At 45.2% G+C, this 23,730-nt stretch overlaps 1 protein-coding gene across 1 annotated transcript; it reads right to left on the bottom strand.

Moving 5' to 3' along the window:
• Positions 1-370: 370 nt before the first annotated feature.
• Positions 371-19,218, bottom strand: farsb (phenylalanyl-tRNA synthetase subunit beta). Its single transcript, XM_030108902.1, has 18 exons — positions 19,099-19,218; positions 17,849-17,904; positions 17,550-17,704; positions 15,671-15,743; positions 15,476-15,591; positions 15,241-15,391; positions 15,047-15,155; positions 14,748-14,818; positions 14,605-14,666; positions 13,985-14,036; positions 12,436-12,497; positions 12,087-12,294; positions 11,937-12,017; positions 11,752-11,844; positions 11,089-11,206; positions 10,689-10,841; positions 1,766-1,913; positions 371-1,367 (listed from the first exon to the last, which is right to left on the bottom strand). Exons 1-18 carry the CDS (start codon positions 19,154-19,156, stop codon positions 593-595), a joined length of 2,541 nt encoding a protein of 846 aa, XP_029964762.1. The 5' UTR covers positions 19,157-19,218; the 3' UTR covers positions 371-592.
• Positions 19,219-23,730: the final 4,512 nt, after the last annotated feature.

The following is a 23,730-nucleotide window of genomic DNA, read 5'->3' on the forward strand; positions in this document are numbered from 1 at the left end:
ACCGTTGCATATTTCAAAACTTCATCTGCCAGACAAGCTCATACCAGCCCGAGGAAATAAGGTGAGAACCAGTTTAACGGAAACCTCGGCAGCCTCGCTGCAGCACTGCCCGTCTTTGTGCTCAAAGCCCTATCAATCAGCAGGGTGGAGCAAAACATCTGTTGGCTCAGTTGCAGTGTGGGACTGAAACAGTTAATGCTGCTTTGCTACAGTAGACTTTGAAGGAATGCCGGAACACCTGTCAGACCTCATTTATGAGATGGCTTATCTGCACGGCGATGGGAGTCCACCGGCTGCAATAATTTCCCTTTGAACTGTCAATAATTCAACAGAATTAATCCACACACTCCGAGAGAAAAGTTAGAATGGCTTTATTAGACTTCTAAAGAAGACAATCTTTTGTACTTGTATCAAAAGAAAGACAAGTTTTTTTTTTTGTTTTTTTTTTACATAAAGCACCTGAGCTTGTGTTCTATCACACAGATCATGAAATACTTACTGAACAGAGCATTCCATATATCAATAATCTGGAGCCAAGCCCACAGAACGTCAGATGGTAGCATTCAGCCAATTAATTCCCCGTCTGGATGATTCAGATCTTATTGAAGGCAGCCACGTCAACAGATTGAACATATTCGTCGAAGGCAGTGATGGCTTCCTCCAGCAGATCCGTGCCCACTTTGTCGTCCTCCACCACGCATCCTATCTGGAGCTTCTTTATTCCGTAGCCCACCGGAACCAGCTTGGACTGCCCCCACAGGAGCCCGTCCATGCTGACGCTGCGCACGCACTCCTCCAGCTTAGCCATGTCCGTCTCGTCGTCCCAGGGCTTGACGTCTAGCATGATGGAGGACTTGGCAATGAGAGCCGGCTTCTTGGCCTTCTTGGCGGCGTACTCGGCGAGGCGCTGCTCCTTGATCCTGGCCGCCTCCACGCTCTCGGTCTCGTCATCCGAGCCAAAGAGGTCAATGTCGTCGTCGTCTTCGCTTGCCGAGGGGACCGGGGCAGCCGGGAGGACAAACTGGCGCTTGGATGATGGGAGATTTCCTCTTTCTGCCCCAAAGGACTTAATGTGACTGTACCAACGCCTGAGGTGAGAGAAAGTTGGCGGGGGCGGGGTGGGGATGGCATCAAACACGCCGACATCCGCTAGCGATGCAACAAAGCCCTCCACATAGCTCTTGTCGGCCAGAAAATCATTGAGAGCCTTCAGACCCGCTTGTGTACTCATGTCTCCAAACACGGTTTTAGTGGAGGCTGGGGAAGGGAGCAGCGTCTGCCCGGACCCACCGCGAGTGTTGAACTTGTGCTTGACGGCTTCTTGCATGGGGACATCATGCGTGAGGAGGGCTTCGGCAGTGTGGCCACTGGAAGAACCAAGGCAACAAAGCAACAGGTAATGAGTCACCGAGTTTAATTACCATGCACTAACCCCAAGGCACAAGTAGTCTAAATTAAGACCAGGCATGCAAGCACAAGCCCACACACAGACGCACAATTCATGTCACACACACAATGGGAGTCTTGTTAACTTTTAATTCTTATGAATTTAGTAAAAACAGCCTTGTTACCCATATGTAGAAAACAATAGTTCCATGTGATGCTGCACAGATGGGTCCTGAAGTTTTATTCATGCACCAAATAGAGAATCTTCTTCATCTCAACTGTTTTAAGAAAACTAAATCCCCATATCCTGTTGCAAATGTTTTTCAAGGGGAGAGTAAAGAGGGATACGTATGGATTTAGATTAGGAATGTGAAATCACAGGAAAGGCTCGATGTCCATCTCCAGGGCAGAGCAGGGCATGGTCAACTCGAAGCGGTTGATGACGTCTGGATGGAGGACTCCCAGTCGGCCCACACTCTTTCCACGAACGAAGATCTCGGCACATCGGCCGGGGAAAAAGGTAGAATCTGAAAAACAAAAGGAAAACAAAGCTCTTAGCCAGGGAGAAGACAGTCTGGTTTCATATCCATCCAAGAATCTGTAATGATATTGACAATCAACAACAGCACAAAGGCCCTCCTTACACGAGGTTTCAAGTTAACACGTCAGATGGAGTATGATAGTTTTGAAAAGCTCCACATTGGGCGTTGTACTGAAAAAGCTGTGACCCCCAAAATGCCACAAAAGTTTTTCTGCTAGTTTCACTTGAAATGTGTATTTGGTAAATGTGGCCAAAGTACTCCTCCAAGGATATGGTAATTTTTCATATATTTCGAGCATCAGTTGTCACTGAAAACCTGACCTAGCTTGTGAATATGTCTGCTCATTTTGTCCAAGGATGTCTGTCATGCACATGCAGGTTAAACATCTCTCCAACAGCAGGACACCAACAGTTCTCCGAGCTCCCTCCTCTTCATACGGAGATATTTATGAGCGCTTTCCCATTAGACATATCGCTGTTTGGATTCATTTGCTGGGACAGTCAGACTGTCTCAGGGTGCTTTCACACCTACTAGTCCGCTAGAGTGGTTCGGTTCGGACATAAATTATTCATAAATGTTGCAGCTGTCAACTAGTTTGGTTCATTCACACCACTTGTTTTTGCAGATGAACTATCCACTATGACCCTCCTGCCCCTTGGTGGTGCTGTTCACATAATAGTGTGTTTTGGGTGGCGGAAGTGAACCCTGATTGGCCAGCATGTGTGACGTGATGCGCCGCGCGGCTTGCTACGGAAGCCTCTGCCGACCAAAAAGCCTTCTCCACAACAGAGCGGACAGGACCGAGGCCGGTCAACGTTCACACCAGCAGCGGACCGCGCCGAGACCGCACCGAGACCGCCTCCTCAAGGAGGTCTCGGTGCGGTTCTTTGTCCCGGACCAAAACTAACTGGTCCGCTTTCACACCAGCGCGTACGAACCAAACCTCCAGGAGTTGGGGACGCTAGTCCGCTTTAAGCGGACCAAATGCTGTAGGTGTGAAAGCACCCTTAGTGACAAATAAGACAGCTATTAGAACTCCACATCACGTTCAGTGAATTTATTTGTCGTTTGTTTCTCAGACTAATTGAGAAAGAATTTCAAACCCTACGTCAGACTTGAACTCTCTGAGAGCTCGTTCTTTCTCTGTAATAGAAAGCAGCAGAGCGTGGTTGTCAGGGCCCGTCCAGACGCACCAGGTACTGCTCATATACAGCTAACCTCAATGCCCTGCTACAATGGCAATAGATCGCAAGGTTAATGAATTAAGGGTGTCTGATGTTACTGTTACTTTAGGATTAATAGACATTGCTGAATGTTTGATTTGATGGACATTAGAATCTCTGGGTCTTATTTTACAGAGAGACTATATGTGAATTCTCATGCAGCCTCACAGGAAGATGGTGACATTCTGCAGGCTGTTCTGTTCGGAGTTTGCATGTTCTCTGGTTGCATGTGGGGGGTTTCTTCTGGTATCTGGGCTTCCTCCCACAATACAGACATGCTTGCCTGTCAGCCGGATGTTTCTTCCTTTGTTAACCAGGACAGTCACTTGACTCAGTGTAGAAAATGAAAGAGAATTTTATGGGATGTATTTACTTTTGAACATGCATCACTGCCTACTTTAATTAAAACAGATTAACAATCAAACTGCATTTCATGACTTTTTCCTTTTAAAAAGCACCTTTATGAACACTTTTACTCCCACAGCGGCAGACAGGATGTGGCGCAAGTATGTCTCAAATCCAGAAACCCTACACCGTTTATGATACCCGGATTTTTTTTAAGCAAATAATTGTGGGTGTTTATTTTTTTTTTTTTTTAGTCATTTAAGAACTTCAACACCAGGAAGACATTTAATCCCATCAAACTTGTCCAAACACAGACAAGATTCGCCAGTGTTCCAATTCTCTCTCTGGGCGTGTTTATAGTCGCAGTTGACCATACATCGCTTGGCAGCTAATCCTTCGCACTGGCAGTGACTCTTTGTCGAGCAGCATCTCAGACTGTTGAGACACTTCGCAAGCCCCTGCGAGTGCAGCTCCCTTTTTCAAAACAATTATCACCTTCACAAGCTTGTTCGCAGCATCCAAAGTGTGCTGGCAAACTCTTCCTGGCCACCGTGTTACTATCTAACGCGCCATCTGCGTGATCTCTGCGTTTTCTGGACGGCGTTTTTGGCCGCCCGGAGTCTGCCAGCCGAGGTTTGTGTGTGTTTTCCTGAAGTGCTGACGGTGTTTCTCTGTGATTCCTTCGCATCAGAGAGATCGTGAGTCAATCGTTAGCGGCGTGGGCGACCCCGCGTTACTGCTTCCTCCCCGATGATCATTTGTTCACCCACGTTCATTATCGGCAATTACGCTCTACATCGGTTATTCCAAACGGATCCATAACTGCCCACCTTCACTGAGAAAAAAAAAAAAAACCCCAAGCTGATAAGTGGCAAAACACAGATCTGTTATGGACTGGGAAATAAACTGGATCCTCAACAATTTTTTCATATTAATCAATCCAACGTGTGTGTCAAAGATCATCAAATGAATGTTCCACTCATCTCTCGCTGTCTTGGTGTGTGGGAGGAGTTTCAAAGTCTGGGGTAAAGGCTACGTCACTTCCGTCGAAGACACACACCGACATGCGAACCGACAGAAAGACAAACTTGTCAGGAGATGGCAAGATGCGGGGGTTGCCATGACAACAGCTCCACACACTCACACAGACATGGCACTCTCTCCCATGGTGCACTGCTTCTTCCCACGCTGCCTTGCTAATAGGTTCCAGAGCCCACTGCTTTCGATGTTCACTCATCACTCTGTACGAAGGCCGACTCCATCCACGGCGCCCTGTGCTTTACAGTATCAGTGTGTGACTTCATTTTTTCGCCATCTTAGTGGAATCTGAAACCTGGAAACAGAATTGTTTGTGGCGTCTTCTGTCTTGGAAGGACCAAAATGTTGGCTCTTCTGTTTTACAACTATTGAAGGATTTAGAGGGAACTGTTACAGCTGTGTAAAAGGACGAGAGAATGCATTGCACTGAGGACTGGGCCTAACAATGCTGCACTGTACAGCTGGTGTGTGTGTGTGTGTGTGTGTGTGTGTGTGTGTGTGTGTGTGTGTGTGTGTGTGTGTGTGTGTGTGTGTGTGTGTGTGTGTGTGTGTGTGTGTGTGTGTGTGTGTGTGTGTGTGTAAAGAGGCTCCGAAAGCAGGGAAATTCTAGCATTTCTCTCAGTGGCCTGTTCCGCGCCTGTTAAGGATATTAAACTGGTGGAAAAGTGAAGCGCTTGCGTCGGTTCTCACGTCATCCACTTGCACCATGAGCGGGGATGCCATGGCAACTATATAAATAGCTCCGGTACAGCTTAAATAACCAATCAGTCAATGAAAATCCTACACTTGAGCCAGGCCACTTTCCGCCCACTCTGCTTCCAACTTACAGCAGGGCTCTCAGCAGAAGGGGAGATTTGGATCGATGCATCACGGAGTGCAGCGTGCCGGCTTTACCACAAGGTCTCTTACTACTTTCACTGGGATTCACGCAAATTCATAATGGGGCTGTAACAAAGCTGATTGAGGCAGATTCATCATTGCAGCTTATCCACGCCGAGGAAATAATCATGAATAGCACCAGCTTTCAGGAACGAGGTTTAGGGTTTTGAAAGTACTGATTTATATAGTTTAAATTCGATGAGAACACCTAGAAGGAACAAGTTTTCAAACTTTGATTGCAAGTATAGTTAGATTGTATTACTTACAATACTTTGGCATTCTATTTCTAAACTGGATATTCCTGAAACAGCAAAAACTGTTTATTTAATGGACTAGGGCAACAAGGGGTTGTAAAGGTTTCGAGACGCATCTCACTGAAGAAAATCACTGCTTTGAGTCCTACATATTGTGTCTTTCCATGTTGAGTTTGTATATTCTGTGAACATACCTTTGTTTTTCCAAGCACTCTGGTTGCCTAACTAATTTAATCTGCGACTAATATCACCGATAAATGTGAATGTGAGTCATTTTCTGCCTCTGCTTGCCGTGTAATGGACTAGTGGTCTCAGATGCACCCTGTAAGGACGCTCCATGGCCCTACGTTAGATAGTCTAAGGGCCCATTTGTGCAACAACAGTGCTAGGAGGTCCATGAAAACACTTTTTGAAATGCAGTTTCAAGCCTTGGAACTTTATGAAAATGCTCTGACTCCGTGGAAAATTGGAAGAAAACTACTTTTTGATGACACTCTGTCTCCGTGGGAAAGTGGGTCAAGATCTGATTTACTTGATTTAGTGTGTGTTAAAAACTGTACTGTGTGAGCAGAGAGGGCAGCCATAAAAGGTCAGAACCACAAACATCCAGTAGTTCTCTTCACACAGCAGCTTTATCTTTAAATATTAACCTTCAAAGACACACAGATGTACATCCAAAAAACAAAAAGCAGTCACCTGATCAATGTCTCTGCTAAGAAATGGGTCAAGACCTTGGATTTGACACAGTTGTGAAGCGAAACGTGAGCATCTGTTTCTTAAGTGTTCCTTCGCTTGAGCTCCAAATCCCCTGACTCATCACTTCATCCCCACGCTGAGTGGCGGAAACTGGGCCCTGCCTGAACCCCCCCCCAGGAGCAGCTGTGAGCTCTGCTGATGAATCCCATTCCCAAAGAGGTGTGTCTGCATCAGGTGAGCTCTTACACCGCGGTCACGACCTTGTAATGGGGTTAAGGACACGCTGACATATGTGTGTGTGGGAGAAGGTTGGATGGGGGAGGGGAGAGGGAGGATTAGGCTAATGGTGCATGGAGAGGATGGACTGAGTGTGTGTGGTGTGTGGTGTGCATTGTGAGAAGATGTGCATCTCGGTGCATCTCCCACACTGCGCTCTCCTCGAATGTTTTCTTCTTCTTCTAAAACCTCCAGCCGTCATTCTTTATCTGCACTCTCAAGTCTTATCTCATCTGTTCTCCATCCTCCCCGTCTGCCTCCTCCACCTCCCTGGATCCTCATCTCCCATTCACCGACACTTGAGCCCATTGATTAGCAGTCTGACCGGGCCGCCGGAGGTACCGGTAGACATCCCACGGCGTGACCTTGGAGCGTGCAAGCCAAGGAGAGAAGATTGAGTGTTGTGGGAAAGCGGTTGGCCAAAAGGAAACGACTGACGAGTCCAAACTGAGTCTCTGTGGGGAACAATAGGAGCCATGCATCGCAATTAGCCTGTGAAAGACTTCTGCACGCACAAGTCGAACACTAATAAAGTAATCTTGCAGGAATCGAACTCCTGCATCAAAAAGATGAGTCATTCCATGATTTGCCAACGTACGATTCCATTACGCGCGTCGGTGAGCCAATCATTTGTCACCTCATAAAACCAGTCAGCAAAAGACTCAGTGAAGCAGCAGTGTATAACTTCTCTGCATTAAGGTCATTGGGTCTGAGCTGACGAGGTGGGCTGGTGGTGCAACTCATTTAATTAATGTCACAGAAGATGAATTAACAGTAACCCTCAAGTAGAATTCTCGGCCCAGAGCCAATGAAATTCTAATGCTGATGAAAGCTTTTGAATTTTTGGAGCAAAAGTGATTAAAGATATGCGTCACTTCAGTGTTCTATGGTTTAAAAAGGACAAACTGGGATGTCACGCCGATTTAATCTACGTTTGTATACCTGCTGCATTTGGACATAAAGCAGAACAGAAATCCAAGAGAAGGGGAAGAATGTCCAGATGATGTGTAAAGGAAGCTTTCCCACTGATGTTCTCTGACAGTCGGAAAGTCTGAGAAGACGGCAGCAACGTCTGGAACTCTTCACCCAGAATGTCACAAAAAGTGACAATCTTGTCAAACATACATCCTGTCATATTGGATTTTCTTCTTTAGATTCACTGGACAGTCCACCAAGGAATTTACAAATCATCGTTAAATAACAAAAGTAAATGAAACCTTGAAGAGCCTGTTAATACCACATCATCCAAAACAGAAGGTAAAGTTCTAGATTTTTAGCATGAGGCTTAAAACATCCCGATTTCATCCTAAAGCTCGTTTAGGTCGATTTTTTTCAGGTCAGGAACATTGTATTGATTATGCTGCTATTAGGTTCAACTGCTAGAAGACCTGAGCTGATCTCTGTATCTTTGAGCAAGACACTGAACCCAACAGATGAATGAACACACCTATTTATTTAATTTAAAGCTTCAATCTGTTACCGATGCGTTCGGTTTATTTATCTCTGCTGCGGTCTGCTGTGGACCGCCTCTGTCCTCCCTGCATACTGCTGAAACAGCCAGAGGGAGTTATTATAGCGACGCTTTATCAAGAAATTTTTTTTTTTACAAGTCTGAAAGGTAAATTTTACCAATAGGATTGTTTCTGAATCTGTGCATGTAATTCTGACACATCCACCGGTTTACTAATATATACTGGAACAAACTTTGTGCCTGAGAAACGTAGATTTTATTAGAAGGCATCAACACTCATAGAAATCCTTGTTACTTGGCACAAACATCCATTTGACATCAGATCACAGAGGACTGTGACTTTCTGACACAAACAAATGCTGGTTGGCATGAAAAAAAAACCAATCAGGTTTTAGCTTCTCTCTATCGCTCACAGATAGTTTAAGCTGTATTTCTTATTATATTTTTTTTCTTTACTGGTAAAAGAGAGGCTAGCTAAAGTGATCAGGGACCATTTTCTTGGTTAGGCTGTCTTTGAGAAGTGCATTTAAAAAGATATCCCTGTAATCGAAACCACTCTCCTTACATTGATATGGAGACATCATGTGACTTACTTGTCTTTCTCCAGTATTCTAAGCCCTCTCCTCAGGATTTCTAAAAACTGTGGACTATCAGGTGTGAGCTGTGCTTCCTTCACTCATCAGATCTGCAGCCAGTAAGATAATCTAATTGTTTAAATCCTTCTTCCTCTGATTTCCTCTTTCCTTTGACTTTAGTTTTGTTCATCTGTAAAAATGTCAGGAGTCGGCTGGAATTGATGAAAGTTGATAAAACTGAATTCTGCTTTATGCAGTTACTCCTTCCACTTTCTTCTTTCAGTGGCTTCGACTTGAATCCATGATTTATTTATCTTGTGTCTGTTTTCTATATTTTCTTTTTTTTTCTCTCAGAAGCAGAAAAAGAGACGGCGTCTGATGGCAGCAGATGTAGAGGAAGGACGCAGGGAAGGAAGGAAGGAAAGTGTACGCACACCACTGCTTTATTTCTGTTAATCTGGTTATAGATGCACTGGGACATGTTACACTGACTGTATTTTGAGCTCTTTTTTATTTCCACATTGTGCTTTGGTCTTGAGAGATTTGTATTTATTGACAGCAGAACCAAAAGGGACGTATATCTTCAGTTTCTGTTTTACATCAAAAAAAAAAAAAAAAAAAAATGGCTGAAATAATGTATCATGAGTTTGAGTGTCCCGGAGTGAACCAACCAAACTGACATGAAAGTTTTCAACTAGCTCTATAGATAGCTCTATATATTAAAGGCAATTGTTTTAAATTAAAATCCCATATTGCGTCTAGGGACGGGTACCATTCACATATGAACCGATATGGTACCAATGCTCGGTACCAGAACCCACCAGTACCAATTTTCAGTACTTTTGTGGGCGTTCATGTGGTAACAAATGTTAATCTGATTCTTAATGCAGACGATGAGTTGCTAATTGATGCTAGCGGTGTTGAATGCAGGAGATGTAGAAAATGCTGCACTCCTCAACCTTGACAAAAATCTTGTGCTTTACCAGGTGCTTCCTGAGATTAGAAGTATTCCCACCTCAGGATATGCACTTTTCAACACAAATATTGCAGCGAGTGTAATCTGTATCACATTTTGAGGAGTGGAGCCGTGCTCTCTCTCAGCCATGCTGCTCTGCTGACTGAACTCACGGCTCCTGACGTCATTACCTTCTTGTGCATGCAGCTCTGTATTCCTGTCCACCACTCTTCCACTCCCTCTCAGACAAAAGGATGCGTTCAGATACACATGATACCGTTTGATTTTATGTGACTCGGTTATTGTTACCTAGAAAAGTACCGAATTCGGTTCCCACGCCTAATTGTGTCACATACTGAGCTCTATATAATTTTCTAAATCATTTCCATTACCTTCACTTTTCAACAGTATTTTTCAGGGATGCCCTGACACCACATTAGTCAGTATCAAAGTCTTGAAATCACATTTCGAATACACATTTCTGAATCTACTCCATTTACAACTCTAGGATGAACGCACACATCAATGATGGTGTAATGGTTGCCGCTCTCATCTTACAGCATCCCCGGTTTAAGTCCAGGTTGGGCCTTCTGTGTGCAGTTTGCATGTTCTGTGTGGGGATTTTCTTGACTCACCCCAAAATCAAGCTTATTTTAATTTGGTATTATTCATCGGCTGTAAGACTTCTATATTAGACGACTCCTTGCTCACATTGTGTCTTACACCACCAGGGAAGAAGTGTTTCTCTACTGAAACAACGCACTTGACTCCCTGTTAACAAACACAACAATGCAGTAACTGCTCATCACAGCCTGGATTTACATAATCTGGACAAAACCTGCCTTTTACCCTCACATGACCCAGATTCTTCTGATCGCCAGCTTGGACATAAACATGCTCTCCATGGCATGGGATCAAATCTGCTGCTGGGATTTTCTCCTCCCTCCATAAACTCAGCTTTGAGTTATCCGCCATGTGCTGAAACAGAGCTGCCAGTGGGTGCCCCACTCGCCGCCCCCCTCGCCGCCCCGCCCTCCCCTCTCCTCACCGTCTGCAGCTTGGATGTGGTATCCCTCTCCGCGGGCCGGCTTCACCTCCAGCAGCTGCATCGTTCGGTCCAGCAGGCCGTGGATCACCTCGAAGCCCGGGCTCTTATTGTAGTAGACGGCGCAGAAACGCCGGCTGTTCCGCGCTCCGACATCTGTGCGGTGGGAGGACGAGGGGAGGGTAGCGTGAGGGGCACGGGAGACCACTGAGGGCCGATACAGCATGGATACTTATCTTTCCATCAATCATCTGTCAATCCTCTTATGCAGGATGAGAAATTAAATCTATAAATTACACTCACACTTCAGTTAAACGTGAAAGCAAAGACAATCACTGTTAATCTGAGTGTTCTCGACTGAAATGCGGCACTGATAAAGTCTTAGAAATCATCAGGTTTTCACCTTTGGTCTCATCTTTCAGGACAACATCAGACACCTCGAACAGTTTGAGGGGAAGGGGCATCTTCCTGTTGGCAGCTATGGTTTTCAGCAGGCCAGGCAGCAGGGTGGTGCGCGCCACCTGGTGGAAACAAGCAGCAGCAACGGTTACAAGTGTGGCCTCAGTTTGTTAGGAAGAAAGGGAGCGCCCTCATGTGGAGGGAACCTGAACAATGTGCAACACGGGAGACGGGTGTTCATCAACGCGGCAGTTTAACTGATCTTTAGTTATGAATCACGAGGGTCAAACTCATTGGGTCAAGGGCGACATACAGCCCAAGTTCATCTACATTTAAAAGAAAATACCAAGAGTTCTACTTAAAGGATTCAATCAGTGCATCACATGCTCCAAATCCACTTGTGGTGCGGTGACTTTCAAACTAATGAAGCCTTGAAGCCGTCAACACTGCTTCACCACACTGAGACCAAGCACCCTGCTTTATAAGACAAGCTTCTGGAGTTGTTTGAAAGACAAAACACGAACAAAAACAAAGACAGAAACAGGTATTGAAGGTCACCACTTCATCGAGAGCCTTGTTAGTAGTCGCTGACCGTATTCATAAACCAAATGGAAGAGCTGATCCTGATGGATTAGACTCTGATGCATTCATGTCTTGTTCATGTTACCTGGAACTCTGCTGTCTTGGGGTTGGAAATGTGAGCTGCCCTGGTCTCTGAGATCTTCTTTCCAAGCCTGTCTGCTATATCTTCTTGAGAACACTACAAACACACACACACACACAAAAAAAAAAATCTTAAGACCACGAAATCTAAACCATTTTTGTCATTTTCTGTGTTGATGTTCTTCTCACCAGGGCGAAGTTGAGCGCCTCGGTGAACCCCGCAGCAGCCAGGTCTTGTCTCAGGAGCTCTGTCAGCTTGTTAATGGGAAACTGAACGAACCGAGCACATCATGAGAACAGCGCTCTGGCAATCCAACAGACATGGAGGAGGAAACGGACCTGGTTGGCTACGGTGTAGGTGCGTGGCGTGGTGCGGGTGATGTTGTTGAAGCCGTAGGCGATGGCGGCGTCCTCCATGATGTCGCAGGCGTGGATGACGTCGGAGCGCGTGGGCGGGATCTCCACCTCGATCTCGTCGCCCACGCCGGTGGCCTGGGAGAGCAGGCACATCCTGGTGAGTAGCTGAGCGATCCTCTCCGTCGACTCGCTGTCCAGATGGAAGGAAAAAAACAACAACATCAGAGTCGATGTAATCCGATTTATTCTGTAAAGAGGTGAAGACATTTAAAATGACAACAAAGACAGACAAAGTTCAAATAGTTTAAGAATCTGTAGCTTCATGTCTTACTTGATGCCGACTTTTCGGTTGATGAAGTCGCTGGAGAGCTTCTCCTTCCTGTAGGCCAGCTCCTGCAGGAAACAGAACAATGAGCGCAAAACATGCTAAAGCCGTCACAAGTCAAAGGAAAAAAAAGAATAAGCACAAACCCAGGACCTCGTCACACAGGAACGTTTTGAAGCGAAAACATAAAACTTTCAGCTCGTTGCCACACATGCAAGTAGATGAACAATAACATTTCACTCCGGAGTATCATGACTCCCTGGCAGGATTCTTCTGAAATGTGAAGTTTTAACAGAGGCGATGTTTTGATGCCAACTTTAAACTGACAGTAATCAACGCAGCAGAGTCAACAAACAACTGCCAAGCGGCCAAGAATTATTAGACTGAATTGTTGAAGGTATAGTGGACGATGTTCTTAGCCTATGACTTCCGGGATGCGAATCTCAACTATTGGTCCTCCAATATGTCCATCACGTGGGAGAAATGCTTGCGTAACGCCGTCAAGCACGCTCGTTCCCGTTATCTGCGCATGCGCATTCCTAGTGTTTATGTAGCCCGTGAGCTTCGGTTTCAGCTAGTACTTACCGATGGCGAATCTGACATAATGAAACTGTAACTGTTTCGGAAAATAAGCTTTATGAGCGAGGCGGATTGCAGAAACTGTAAACAGAGCCGTGCACGCCCGGGGAAGATGAGCTGAGATGAGAAGATGAGGCGTTTCCTCGGGAGGAGCAGTAGAGCAGGGAGGATGGTCTGGCGCATGCGCGTTTTTTCAAAAAGCGAGTAACAGACGTTTGGCTTCGAGTTTTGAGAAAATCGTCCACTATACTTTTAATGTACTCCCTCTGCTTGCATGCAGTGGCTCAGCCACCCCTAGGGGAAGGTAGTGAGTTGGACAGAACAGCAGTGTGAGAAGAAGACTAAGCAGTGAGCTGGTGTTTGTTTTTCTAAGGTTCATTTCAAACAGCCCACCGAAAATATATGCCGGCAAGTACTCGAATATACTTAGTTGATGTTCAGGATAGAGATGAAATTGAAACTTGCGAGTTTGTTTGTTTTGAAGTTTCAACGCAGATGCTAATTCCGTTAGCATGTCAATGGCGTTTCCATTAATAGTTAGCATTGAGCTAGCGGCTTTGATTTCAAATACTGACTTGTTATGTTCATGAAGTTGAATGGAACTTGAATTTGATGGTTAGAAAGTTATTTACATCATTAATGAAGTTATTAAACCTTTGAGGGTACTTAATTGTTGCTTATTTTGAGAAAAAGAATATTATTTTTTAGTTAATACTGCAGTAATATTTTTTTATCTTAAATCACGTAAAATGTTATCGCCATTCGAGTTATTGAGTTTAGAATAACTGTACAATAAAAAAAGTTCCTTTGTTAATAACCTTATTGTCTTCAACATATTTTTCTTTTCACAAAAAGATATTTGGAAAATAGGGGTCGTCTTATAATCAGAGTTGTATCTTCAGGCCAAAACGGTATTTACAGTGTATTGTTTTCTACATGCATGTGTGTGAAGCAGAAGTTACGGTGGATGGAGTACCGGGTATATGCAGGTCTTTCCATCTGGGTACACAACCTCGGCTTCCTCCACCCTGAAACACCAAGAGAGCAGAGGAAAAAAAAAAAAAAAAAGAGTTATTCCACTTTAAAATATCAGAGCAAAAAATTATCTTGATATAAAGAAATACTAAACAGGCAAAAAAGTGCCTCTCTACTTCGGTAAGTGAATAACTTTGATCTAAAGTCTCCTCAGCTAAGAAAGAAGCTATGTGGTCCTTTCTTGAAAATTGGATGCAGAATTATTTAAGTGACTTTGACTTGTCAATCATAAGGCCCGAAGGACAAATCAGGTCTACGACAGGCTCTAATCCACCCCACCAAACCACCAAGAAAATAGAAAAAAGCTGACTTTACTGACATTTTAACCCAGTTTTCTCAGATGGTTCAAATTGTCTTCATGTATAGAATTAGACTAACATTTGGTACGAGCAAAAACATTTGACTTTTTCAAAACATACTCAGCGATGCAACAAATAAAAACATTTAAATTTAAACTTAAATGGTAACTAACGTGTTTGTTGCTGCTGGTTTAATTGAATCTGAGCTTCTGACTCTTTGCAGACGGAGGCGACCAACAGACATTAAGATGTGAAGACTTACGTGAAAGGCTGTGAGCAGTACTCGCAGAACATGGTTACCATCATGTCCAACACGATCTTTGCCTGAAGGGGGAGAGGCTGAGAGTTAACTCTGACTTATTTCTGACTTCTGGGTTCCTGCCGTCTTTCTCCACCGGGTTCTACCTTGGTCACGTCTGTTGCCGTGCACTCGATGAACACGTTCTTTGTCTTCAGGGTAATTCTGGAGTGGTTGCCTGAAACACACATAAATATCATTAACACAATGCTTGAGGCCTTTTAACTTGAATCAAAGGACCTTGTTTTTAAAACAGAATGTCCTGGTATGGATATTTAGATGTGATTTCCCGTCACGGCAATGTTTTGGACTTGCCTTTCCACAAACATATGACGACTTGATGAAATGAAAAGTGAATGCCCGCAGTATTTAAGCGGAGCGGACAATAAAGGAGTGCAGCTCTCACCGTTGATGATCGGAGGCATGGACAGGACGACGCCGTTGCTGTCGTAGATGATGGGGTACACCGGTTTGTCTTCAATAATGGGGAGGTAATGCTTCAAGTGGTTGTCTGACTGCAGGAGTTCATGAGATACAACGCTCATTAACCACAAACGTTCAAAAAGACAGGATGAGCTCGTCACACCAGCAATGCATCACCTTGTAGAGGCTCATGAGCTGCGTGGCCGTGTACTCTTTGGTCTGGTTCAGAGGCTGGAAGCAGATGTCTCCGGGTGGTTTGGCTGTGTAGGTGAAAGGGCCGGAGATGGTGTCCAGGTCGTGGGTGCCGATGGCCACCAGGCTCCTCTTCCTGCACAGGCGGTTAAAGGAAGGGAGTGAGGGGAAAACCTTGAAGGCGCACGTCTGATGTTTCTGTGTTTTCTTGTGCTCTGACCTGCAGATGTTCTGGTGCAGCTTCTCCTGCAGCTCGATGAAACTGTCGTAGCGCTCCTGCGTGAAGGTGATGTCCCTCAGCACTGCGGCCACGGCGTACGGTCGCACCGCGGCCGTCTACAACAAACACACACAGACGACTCAAGATGACAGCAGGACGCAAGCTGCTTCTTCACTCTTCGGTGTTTGCACCAACCTCCTTAGTGATGATCAGCTTCTGAGGCTCTCCGCTCACCGGGCGAACGCGCCTGTAGCGAGGCGCATCCAGCCTGAAACAAATTCAATCTATGATGATGCTGAACAAAGACAGGACAAAGTATTACAATATAAACAGGAAGAATGACAACACACGTGCACTGTATTACTGCTCACAGTCACAATAAAAAAAGTCCATGAATGGTTTTAAATTTCTTGTTTTCTACATGAATTCATCAGAAAAGTTATCTGATCTACATGGCTTAAAGCTCGTGTCCGGAGTTTCCGTTCGTTTCCAATGTATGTATCATTTTTCAACAGAGCTCAAATGTGTTAGTCTGGTTCGATACTACAATATAATATTAGCATAAAGTAATATAAAAATTTATTTATGAGCCCCGCCTTCGTCTCACAGACCCCCATGTTATCCGAAAAAGCGCCGGTCAGTGTCAGCCAATAGATTTCGAGCTTCCGCATTCTCGTGTTGTCAATCAAAGTGTGGAGCAGTCAGAGAGCACGGCCGCTCACCCAGGCAGAGGAGAGTTCGCAACGCTGCAGCCGCTCCGCTTACCTCGAATATATCCACTGTCTGCTGAACATCCACCGTAAACATGGAGGATGCTGTAGGACTCGGAGGCTCTCATTTTTACCCGAAAAATAATTTGCGTGCACAATTGAAGGGGCGTGGCTTGGTCGCTCATGAAAGCAGAGGGGAGGGCGGAACCTCGAGACTTTTGGATTAAAAAAAAACCTCTCTCTTTCAAAACTCCGGACACGAGCTTTAACATCGTGTGATATGGAATAATGCTTTGTCTTCAAGTTCTCAGGAACACAGTGCGAAGGACGCCCTGTTTTGTCTGAGGTCACTTGGTCTCATGACCTTTCCCCTGACAACAGAAAGACTCAACCTAATGCCACACACACACCATGATAAAATATTAAATCTTTATTAAATATTCACAGCGTGTCTTGAAAAAGAAAGTAAAACATGGATTTAACAGCTGGCTCTGACTCCTTTGGCAGAAATAAACTGAATAAGTTCTTCCAGTAGTTGTTGATCATGATTTTTTTTTCCACCTTATAAGACTGCTTCGGCCCAGATTATTCAAAGATCTGCTTTGAACGGGTCTCCTGAGCTCTCTCCACAGCATCTCTATTATGCTGAAGTCTAGACTCGGGGTGTTTCCAAAAGTGTGGGTTTTCTTTGTTTAAAGTTGCTAATTCATGCATTTATTTTCAACAGGCTGGATTATTCACACGGTGTGTTTAAAGGTCTCTGTAGAAAATCTATTGGACAGCTGCAGCTCATCCAGAGTCTTCAGCAACACAAAGAGGGTGGCGCTCATCACACCTGAACCTCAGTCTCTGCTCTGGCTGCCTGTGTGTCGAAGGATCCAATTCAAAATCTTTTTTCTTGTCTATAAAGTTTCGATTGGTGACAGGTCAAGCTACATTTCTGATTTTCTTCTGCTCCTCACCTCCTGAAACACACACTAATTTATTTTAAATCTGGACGTAATATATAATTATTTGCTGAGAATTTCCAAATAATTATATATTTTCTTAATCTTAATGATAATAAAGCCTTTATTCATCCTCTTTTTTTATGCCTTTCTTAATTGCCTTGTTTATGATTTCCTTGTAAAGCGCTGTGAACAGTGTCAGACAATGTCTTGCCTTAAATGCATTCTGCAGTACTCTCGCCATACAAGGGAGAGAAAAGAAAGAAAAGAAAGCATTGCTGTAACGTAAAAGAGTCTATTTTTCTTAACAACCTGCCTGAAGTTGAGGCAGGTGCGTTCACACATAATCAAGTTGAGTCTGTTTTTTAAACAAATTGCACTGTTAATATCAGCATTTTTTTTTTTAACATGACTCACTTATTCTTGAAGACCTGTAGTCCGCGGACCAGCCCCTCCAGACACAGCAGGTCATAACGGTTAGCTGGCACATCAATCTTGTACAGGATGATATCGGAAGCTCCCACAGCCTTGTTGTCGCCCTGCTCCCTGCTGATGATCTCCTTCTCTGATGTCTACCGTGGAGACACATACAAGGTTTCTGCATTTGTGGCAGAAGCTTTAAAGAAGATACACTGACTAGACAACCATGGGGTTGTATTTATTGACATGTGCACAAAATGATTCAGGAGGGAACAGTAACGAAAGCATGTACTTACAATTTCATCCAGCTCCAGCCCGAACTCGAAGCATAGCTCATCAAACTCTTCATCAGCTAAAACAAAAGGAAACAAACATATTACCAAGCATCCTAAGTTTGAGTCACCGAATTTACAATAACATCATGAATAAAAGCAAATTAACTCATTTTGTATTAACATGATATTGATTTAACTGCACAGAAGAAAAAAAATATTTCAAAACAAAATGCATCACCTTTATAATTATGCCACCTTTAATGATGCTAAGTAATTCAATGGAATAGAATACAAACCGCATGTCAAGCTGTCCCTGAGCCAGACTTTGAACTCCAAACTACTACAAATCAATGAATTGAATGCCTTGTATGCCAGGAACCTCCACTGGTTTGTACCTGAATGGGGTTGACCTGATAAAGCACTGTGGGGTCTTATGCAGTGGAAAATGCTATATAAGTGGAATCCATATGAAGGAGCAAACCCACAGCCTTGATCTTGGAAGGCAACCAGCTGCATCCCATAACTGAAAATCTTCAGAAATGAACTGGCTCTACAAAAATAAACTCTACAGCCATTCAAAACTTTTGAGGAAGACAGGCGCAAGGCAGGGTAACAAAACGTGACTTCAAAGGGAATGTATTGCATCTAAGTAAGGGAAATTGCACATCCAATAAAACAAAGTCATGATTGAGCTCAAGTATCCATCAAGGTGTTTTGAGCTAAAGATGATTCTTTTAGAGAAGTTTTGACGTGTAAGAGATCAGATGGACGGATCAATCAGTGTCAGGGAGTTGCATCTAGGAGGTTAATATACATGTTTGCAGGCTGATATATCCACCAAAGCTTCTGTAAACGAATCGTAATAAACGGTTCCAGCTGGTTTGAGCTATTCACAGGTGATGTGTGAGGATATTCTGAACCCTGACGACCTGCTGTCACTCACATTTAAATGACAGCAACCAGAGGGAATGAATGATGCAACCTCCCTGACATCAACAGGCTCACGTCCCCGTCCATTTGTCACCACAAGCAGATATGACTTGATCACAGGAGAAGCTTCTGTTTTTTAAATCTGCCATGAAATAAGTTTAATTTTCATTCAAAAAAGTATGAATTCGAGTCAGCAAGCTGGTTAGCAGCTAACATGCTAACATAACATGCTGACACTGAGGCATTCAGTCAAGACACTCCTCTGACTTCCTGTCTTCAAGAGTAAAAATCAGAAATGGACAGATTGTTCTTCACTTGAATACAAAGTAGATAAGACTCACTGTAAGTTCTTCCCAAAGCTTTGAAGAGAAGATCTCTTTTCACTCCGACAGTCGGCATGTTAGCTGCTGATGCTAATCCTGCTTAGCCCCGTGGAAAAGGACCCTCCCAGCTGCAGGAAGGCTGTCTGCAGCAATTGCCTGCTCAAAAAATGCAACTTTTGTAATTTCTGTAAAAATACTAATTTCATACACTACGTTTTATGTTTACGTTTATTACTTTCCTCTTGCTGTCGAAAATATTGAGAATATATACACTTTCCCGATGAACAGTTTAAAATTTGGCTATAATATTGTGTAAAATAAGTATAAAAAATATAAACAGACATAAACAGAAAAAAAAATTGAACAGTGAGATAGCAAAACAGTAGCACAAGAACAATTGGTTGATATTAAGAAATTACACAATGAATATGAGCTGAAAAACAAAAGTTTTGAAGTTATTTACATTTGCACAGGTGTCAGAGTTCAGACCGATGGTAGTCAGACAGCATGGGACCCTGAGCCATAATAATAATAGTTAACTTAATGTGTATATTATATATACGCTGTATAGTATGGTGGCTGTTTATACAAGATTTTCAGCTCAAATTGCTGTACAGAAATTTTAATTATGATTAATGTTACATGTAAAGTTCTACTCTATCTTGTTACTTTCGACATTGAAAGTTTTTTTTGGCTGCTTCAGCTTAAACTTAAACACTCAAAACAGTGATAAAAATCGTAGGCCATTATGAAGTCTTTAAAAAAAAATCTTCCTTTTTTTAACTTCATGACTGCTACTGTGCCCCTATGAGGTAATACATCTTTTACGCAGGTTTTGAGCATTTTCTGGACAAAGTGGAACAGATCCAACCTCAGGCTGGTGGTTGGGCTTCAGAAAACTGATCGATGAAGCAGGAGCTCCATCCTGAAAGTGGCTTTGCTGACAAGGTGCTCTGGAAGCTTCATGGACTTATTTACTGATACTGGATTGTGTTTTCACCTGATCTATCATCTGGATCTATGGCTCATGAGTAACCAAGATGTTTTTCTGTCTTCCTCCTGCTAGACCCTTGGATGTCAACACAGATGGAGCCAGTGAGCTGCAAAAGAACAAGAGGCGGCACTGTGATTGTGATTTGGAGCAGCACAGTTGTGGCACTGCTCATAGCGACGAGGAAAGAAAGCGCCGCAAGCGACACCACTCCGACTCGAGAGAAGAAGTCGAGTGTCCAAAAGAAGAGCACCGCCCCACAGACAGCAACCATGACCATCAGCACAGCTCGAGAGAGGTGGAGCATCGTCAGGACAGGCCTGCCCAGCACCCTGGAGACCACAGTCATGACCACCACTCCCTTCATAGCCACCACAGCAGGCACACATCAAGGGACGATACGTGTCATGAGCAGAGGGTGTTTGGTGATTCCCACCATACTGAATCGCACAGCGGCAACAGGATAAAGCACCATCGCCCTTCAGAGCAAAGGACTTCCTCACAGACAAGAGAGGAGAGAAAGAGGAAGAAAAGAAAGAGGACAGAGGATGACGGGTAAGTGAATCTGTCATTGTCTTCCTGCTGATCAGTCCTTCTGGGCTCCACTGCACTAAATATGTGGCCTGGAGTCAGTGACATGCAGTAGTGCTGACAAGGTGGTCTGGAAGCTTCGTGGACTTATTTATTGATACCGGATTGTGTGATGTGTCATCTGGTTCTACGGATCATGATTAACCAAAATGTTTTTTTGTCTTCCTCCTGCTAGACCCTTAGATATCAACACATATGTAGTCAGTGAGCCGCAAAAGAAGAGGCGACACTGTGATGGTGATTTGGAGCAACACAGTCGTGGCACTGCTCATAGCGGCGAGGAAAGAAAGCGTCGCAAGCGACACCACTCTGACTGGAGAGAAGACGCTGAGTGTTCAAAAGGAAAACACCGCCGCACAGACAGCAACCATGAACATCGGCACAGCTCGAGAGAGGTGGAGCATCGCAGGGACAGGCCTGCCAGCACCCTGGAGACCACAGTCGTGACCACCACTCCCTTCATAGCCACCACAGCAGGCACACATCAAGGGATGATGCGTGTCATGAGCAGAGGGTGTTTGGTGATTCCCACCATACTGAATTGGACAGCGGCAATGTGATAAAGGACCATCGCCCTTCAGAGCAAAGGACTTCATCACAGACAAGAGAGGAGAGAAAGAGGAAGAAAAGAAAGAGGACAGATGACGATGGGTAAGTGATCTGTCATTGTCTTTCTGCTGATCAGTCGTACTGGGGTCCACTCCACTAAATATGTGTCCTGGAGTCAGTGACATGCAGTTGTGCTGACAAGGTGCCCTGGAAGCTTTGTGGACTTATTTATTGATACTGGATTTTGTTTTCACCTCATCTGACATCTGGATCCACGGCTCATGTGTAACCAAGATTTTTTTCTGTCTACCTCCTGCTAGACCCTTGGATGTCAACACAGATGGAGCCAGTGAGCCACAAAAGAGGAACAAGAAAAAGAAGAAGAAGGAGAGGCAGCACTGTGATGGTGATTTGGAGCAGCACAGCTGTGGCACTGCTCATAGCAACGAGAACGAAGCGCCGCAAGGGACACCACTCCGACTCCAGAGAAGACGCCGAGTGTCCAAAGATAAACTCCGTCGCACAGACAACAACCATGACCATCGGCCCTGAACATATCCCCACGGGCCTGGGGTCTGGGCCGGCTGTGGATTGGGTCTGAGTCAGTGAGAGGGAGGAGGAAGACGGTGGAGGAGGGGAGGGAGGCGGATGTGAGGGTTTTGGGGGGTTGTACTAACCTGGATCTCGGGGTAAAGGATATGTTAAAAAAGCAAAACACACACACAGACAACCATCATAACCATCAACCCTGAACACATCCCCACGGACCTGGGGTCTGGGCCAGCTGTGGGTTGGGTGGGAGTCAGTGGGAGGTAGGAGGAGGGTTGAAATGTGTGTGTGGGGGGGGGGGGGTGGGGGGTGGGGATGGGGCTGTTTGAGGGTGGCAGATGTGAGGTTTTTGGGGGTTGCAATACCCTGGATCTTGGGGTAAAGGATAGGTTAAAAAAAAAAAGCAAAACACACGCACAGACAGCCACCATCATCAACCCTGAACACCCTGGGTTGCAACACCCTGGATCTCAGCATACAGGACAGGTAAAAAAAAAAAAGACAGAGCTACACAGAAAGCCGCTATGACCATCAAACCTGATCTCATCGCACCAAGTCATATGTCAAGTTGTATGTCTCATGTTTATTTATGCCAATCATTTATAATGATCATCTTGTACTTTTTTTTTTTTTTCAAGTTTAGGTTTATTTGAGCATTTGTTTATACAAACTCATACAATTGGAACAAGTAAAAAAAGGAAACAAGAAAAAAAACCGGGCAAGACTGGTGACAGGCCAAACTGAGACCAGTTCAAAAGCCCTTATGAGAATGAAAACAAAGATTGTTACGTCGCCCGGTATGGCGCAGCCGGGGCCCCACCCTGGAGCCAGGCCTGGGGTTGGGGCTCACAAGCAAGCGCCTGGTGGCTGGGCCTTTGCCCGCAGGGCCCGGCCGGGCTCAGCCCTAAGCAACGACGTGGGCCTGACCTCTGGTGGGCTCACCACCCACCGAGAGAACGATAGGGGCCGGGTGCAATGTAGATTGGGTGGCAGCCGACGGTAGGGTACCCGGAGACCCAATCCCCGGACACAGAGACTAGCTCTAGGGATATGGAATGTCACTTTGTTGCCGGGGAAGGAGCCTGAGCTTGTGAGGGAGGTTGAGAGGTACTGGCTAGATATTGTCGGGCTCACCTCCACACATAGCCTGGGCTCTGGAACCCAAACTCTCGAGAAGGGCTGGACTCTCCACTTCTCTTGTGTTGCCCGCAGTGTGAGGCGGCGGGCTAGTGTGGGTCTGCTTATAGCCCCACAGTTCAGCTGCCATGTGTTGGCGTTTACCCCAGGGAACGAGAGGGTCGTGTCCCTGCGCCTTCGGGTTGGGGACAGGTGCCTCACTGCTTACGGGCTGAACAGCAGTGCAGAGTACCCAGTATCCAGGAGGAACAATGTGGTTTTCGTCCTGGTCCTGGAACAGCTCTATACCCTCCACAGGGTGCTCAAGGGCTCGTGGGAGTTTGCCCAACCAATTCACATGTGTTTTGTGGATTTGGAGAAGGCATTCGTCCGTGTCCCTCGTGGTGACTTGGTGGGGGGGGGGGGGGGGGGGGGGGGGGGTGCTCCGGGAATACAGAGTCCGGGGCCCCTTGTTAAGGGCCATCCGGTCTCTGTATGACTGAAGCAGGAGCTTGGTCCGCATTGCCGGCAGTAAGTCAGACCTGTTCCCGGTGCATGTTGGACTCCGGCAGGGCCGCCCTTTGTCACCGGTTCTGTTCATCATTTTCATGGACAGAATTTTTAGGCACAGCCAGGGGCTGGGGGGGGGGGGGGGGGGGGGGGGGTCAGGTCTGGTTGCCACAGGATTTCATCTTTGCTTTTTGCAGATGATGTTGTCCTGTTGGCTTCATCGAACCCAGACCTGCAGCATGCACTGGGGCGATTCGCAGTCGAGTGTGAAGCGACAGGGATGAGGATCAGCACCTCCAAATCTGAGGCCATGGTTCTCAACCGGAAGAAGGTGGTCTGCCCTC

The sequence above is a fragment of the Salarias fasciatus genome, chromosome 14 (genome assembly GCF_902148845.1).
Source record: "Salarias fasciatus chromosome 14, fSalaFa1.1, whole genome shotgun sequence".
NCBI lineage: Eukaryota > Metazoa > Chordata > Actinopteri > Blenniiformes > Blenniidae > Salarias > Salarias fasciatus.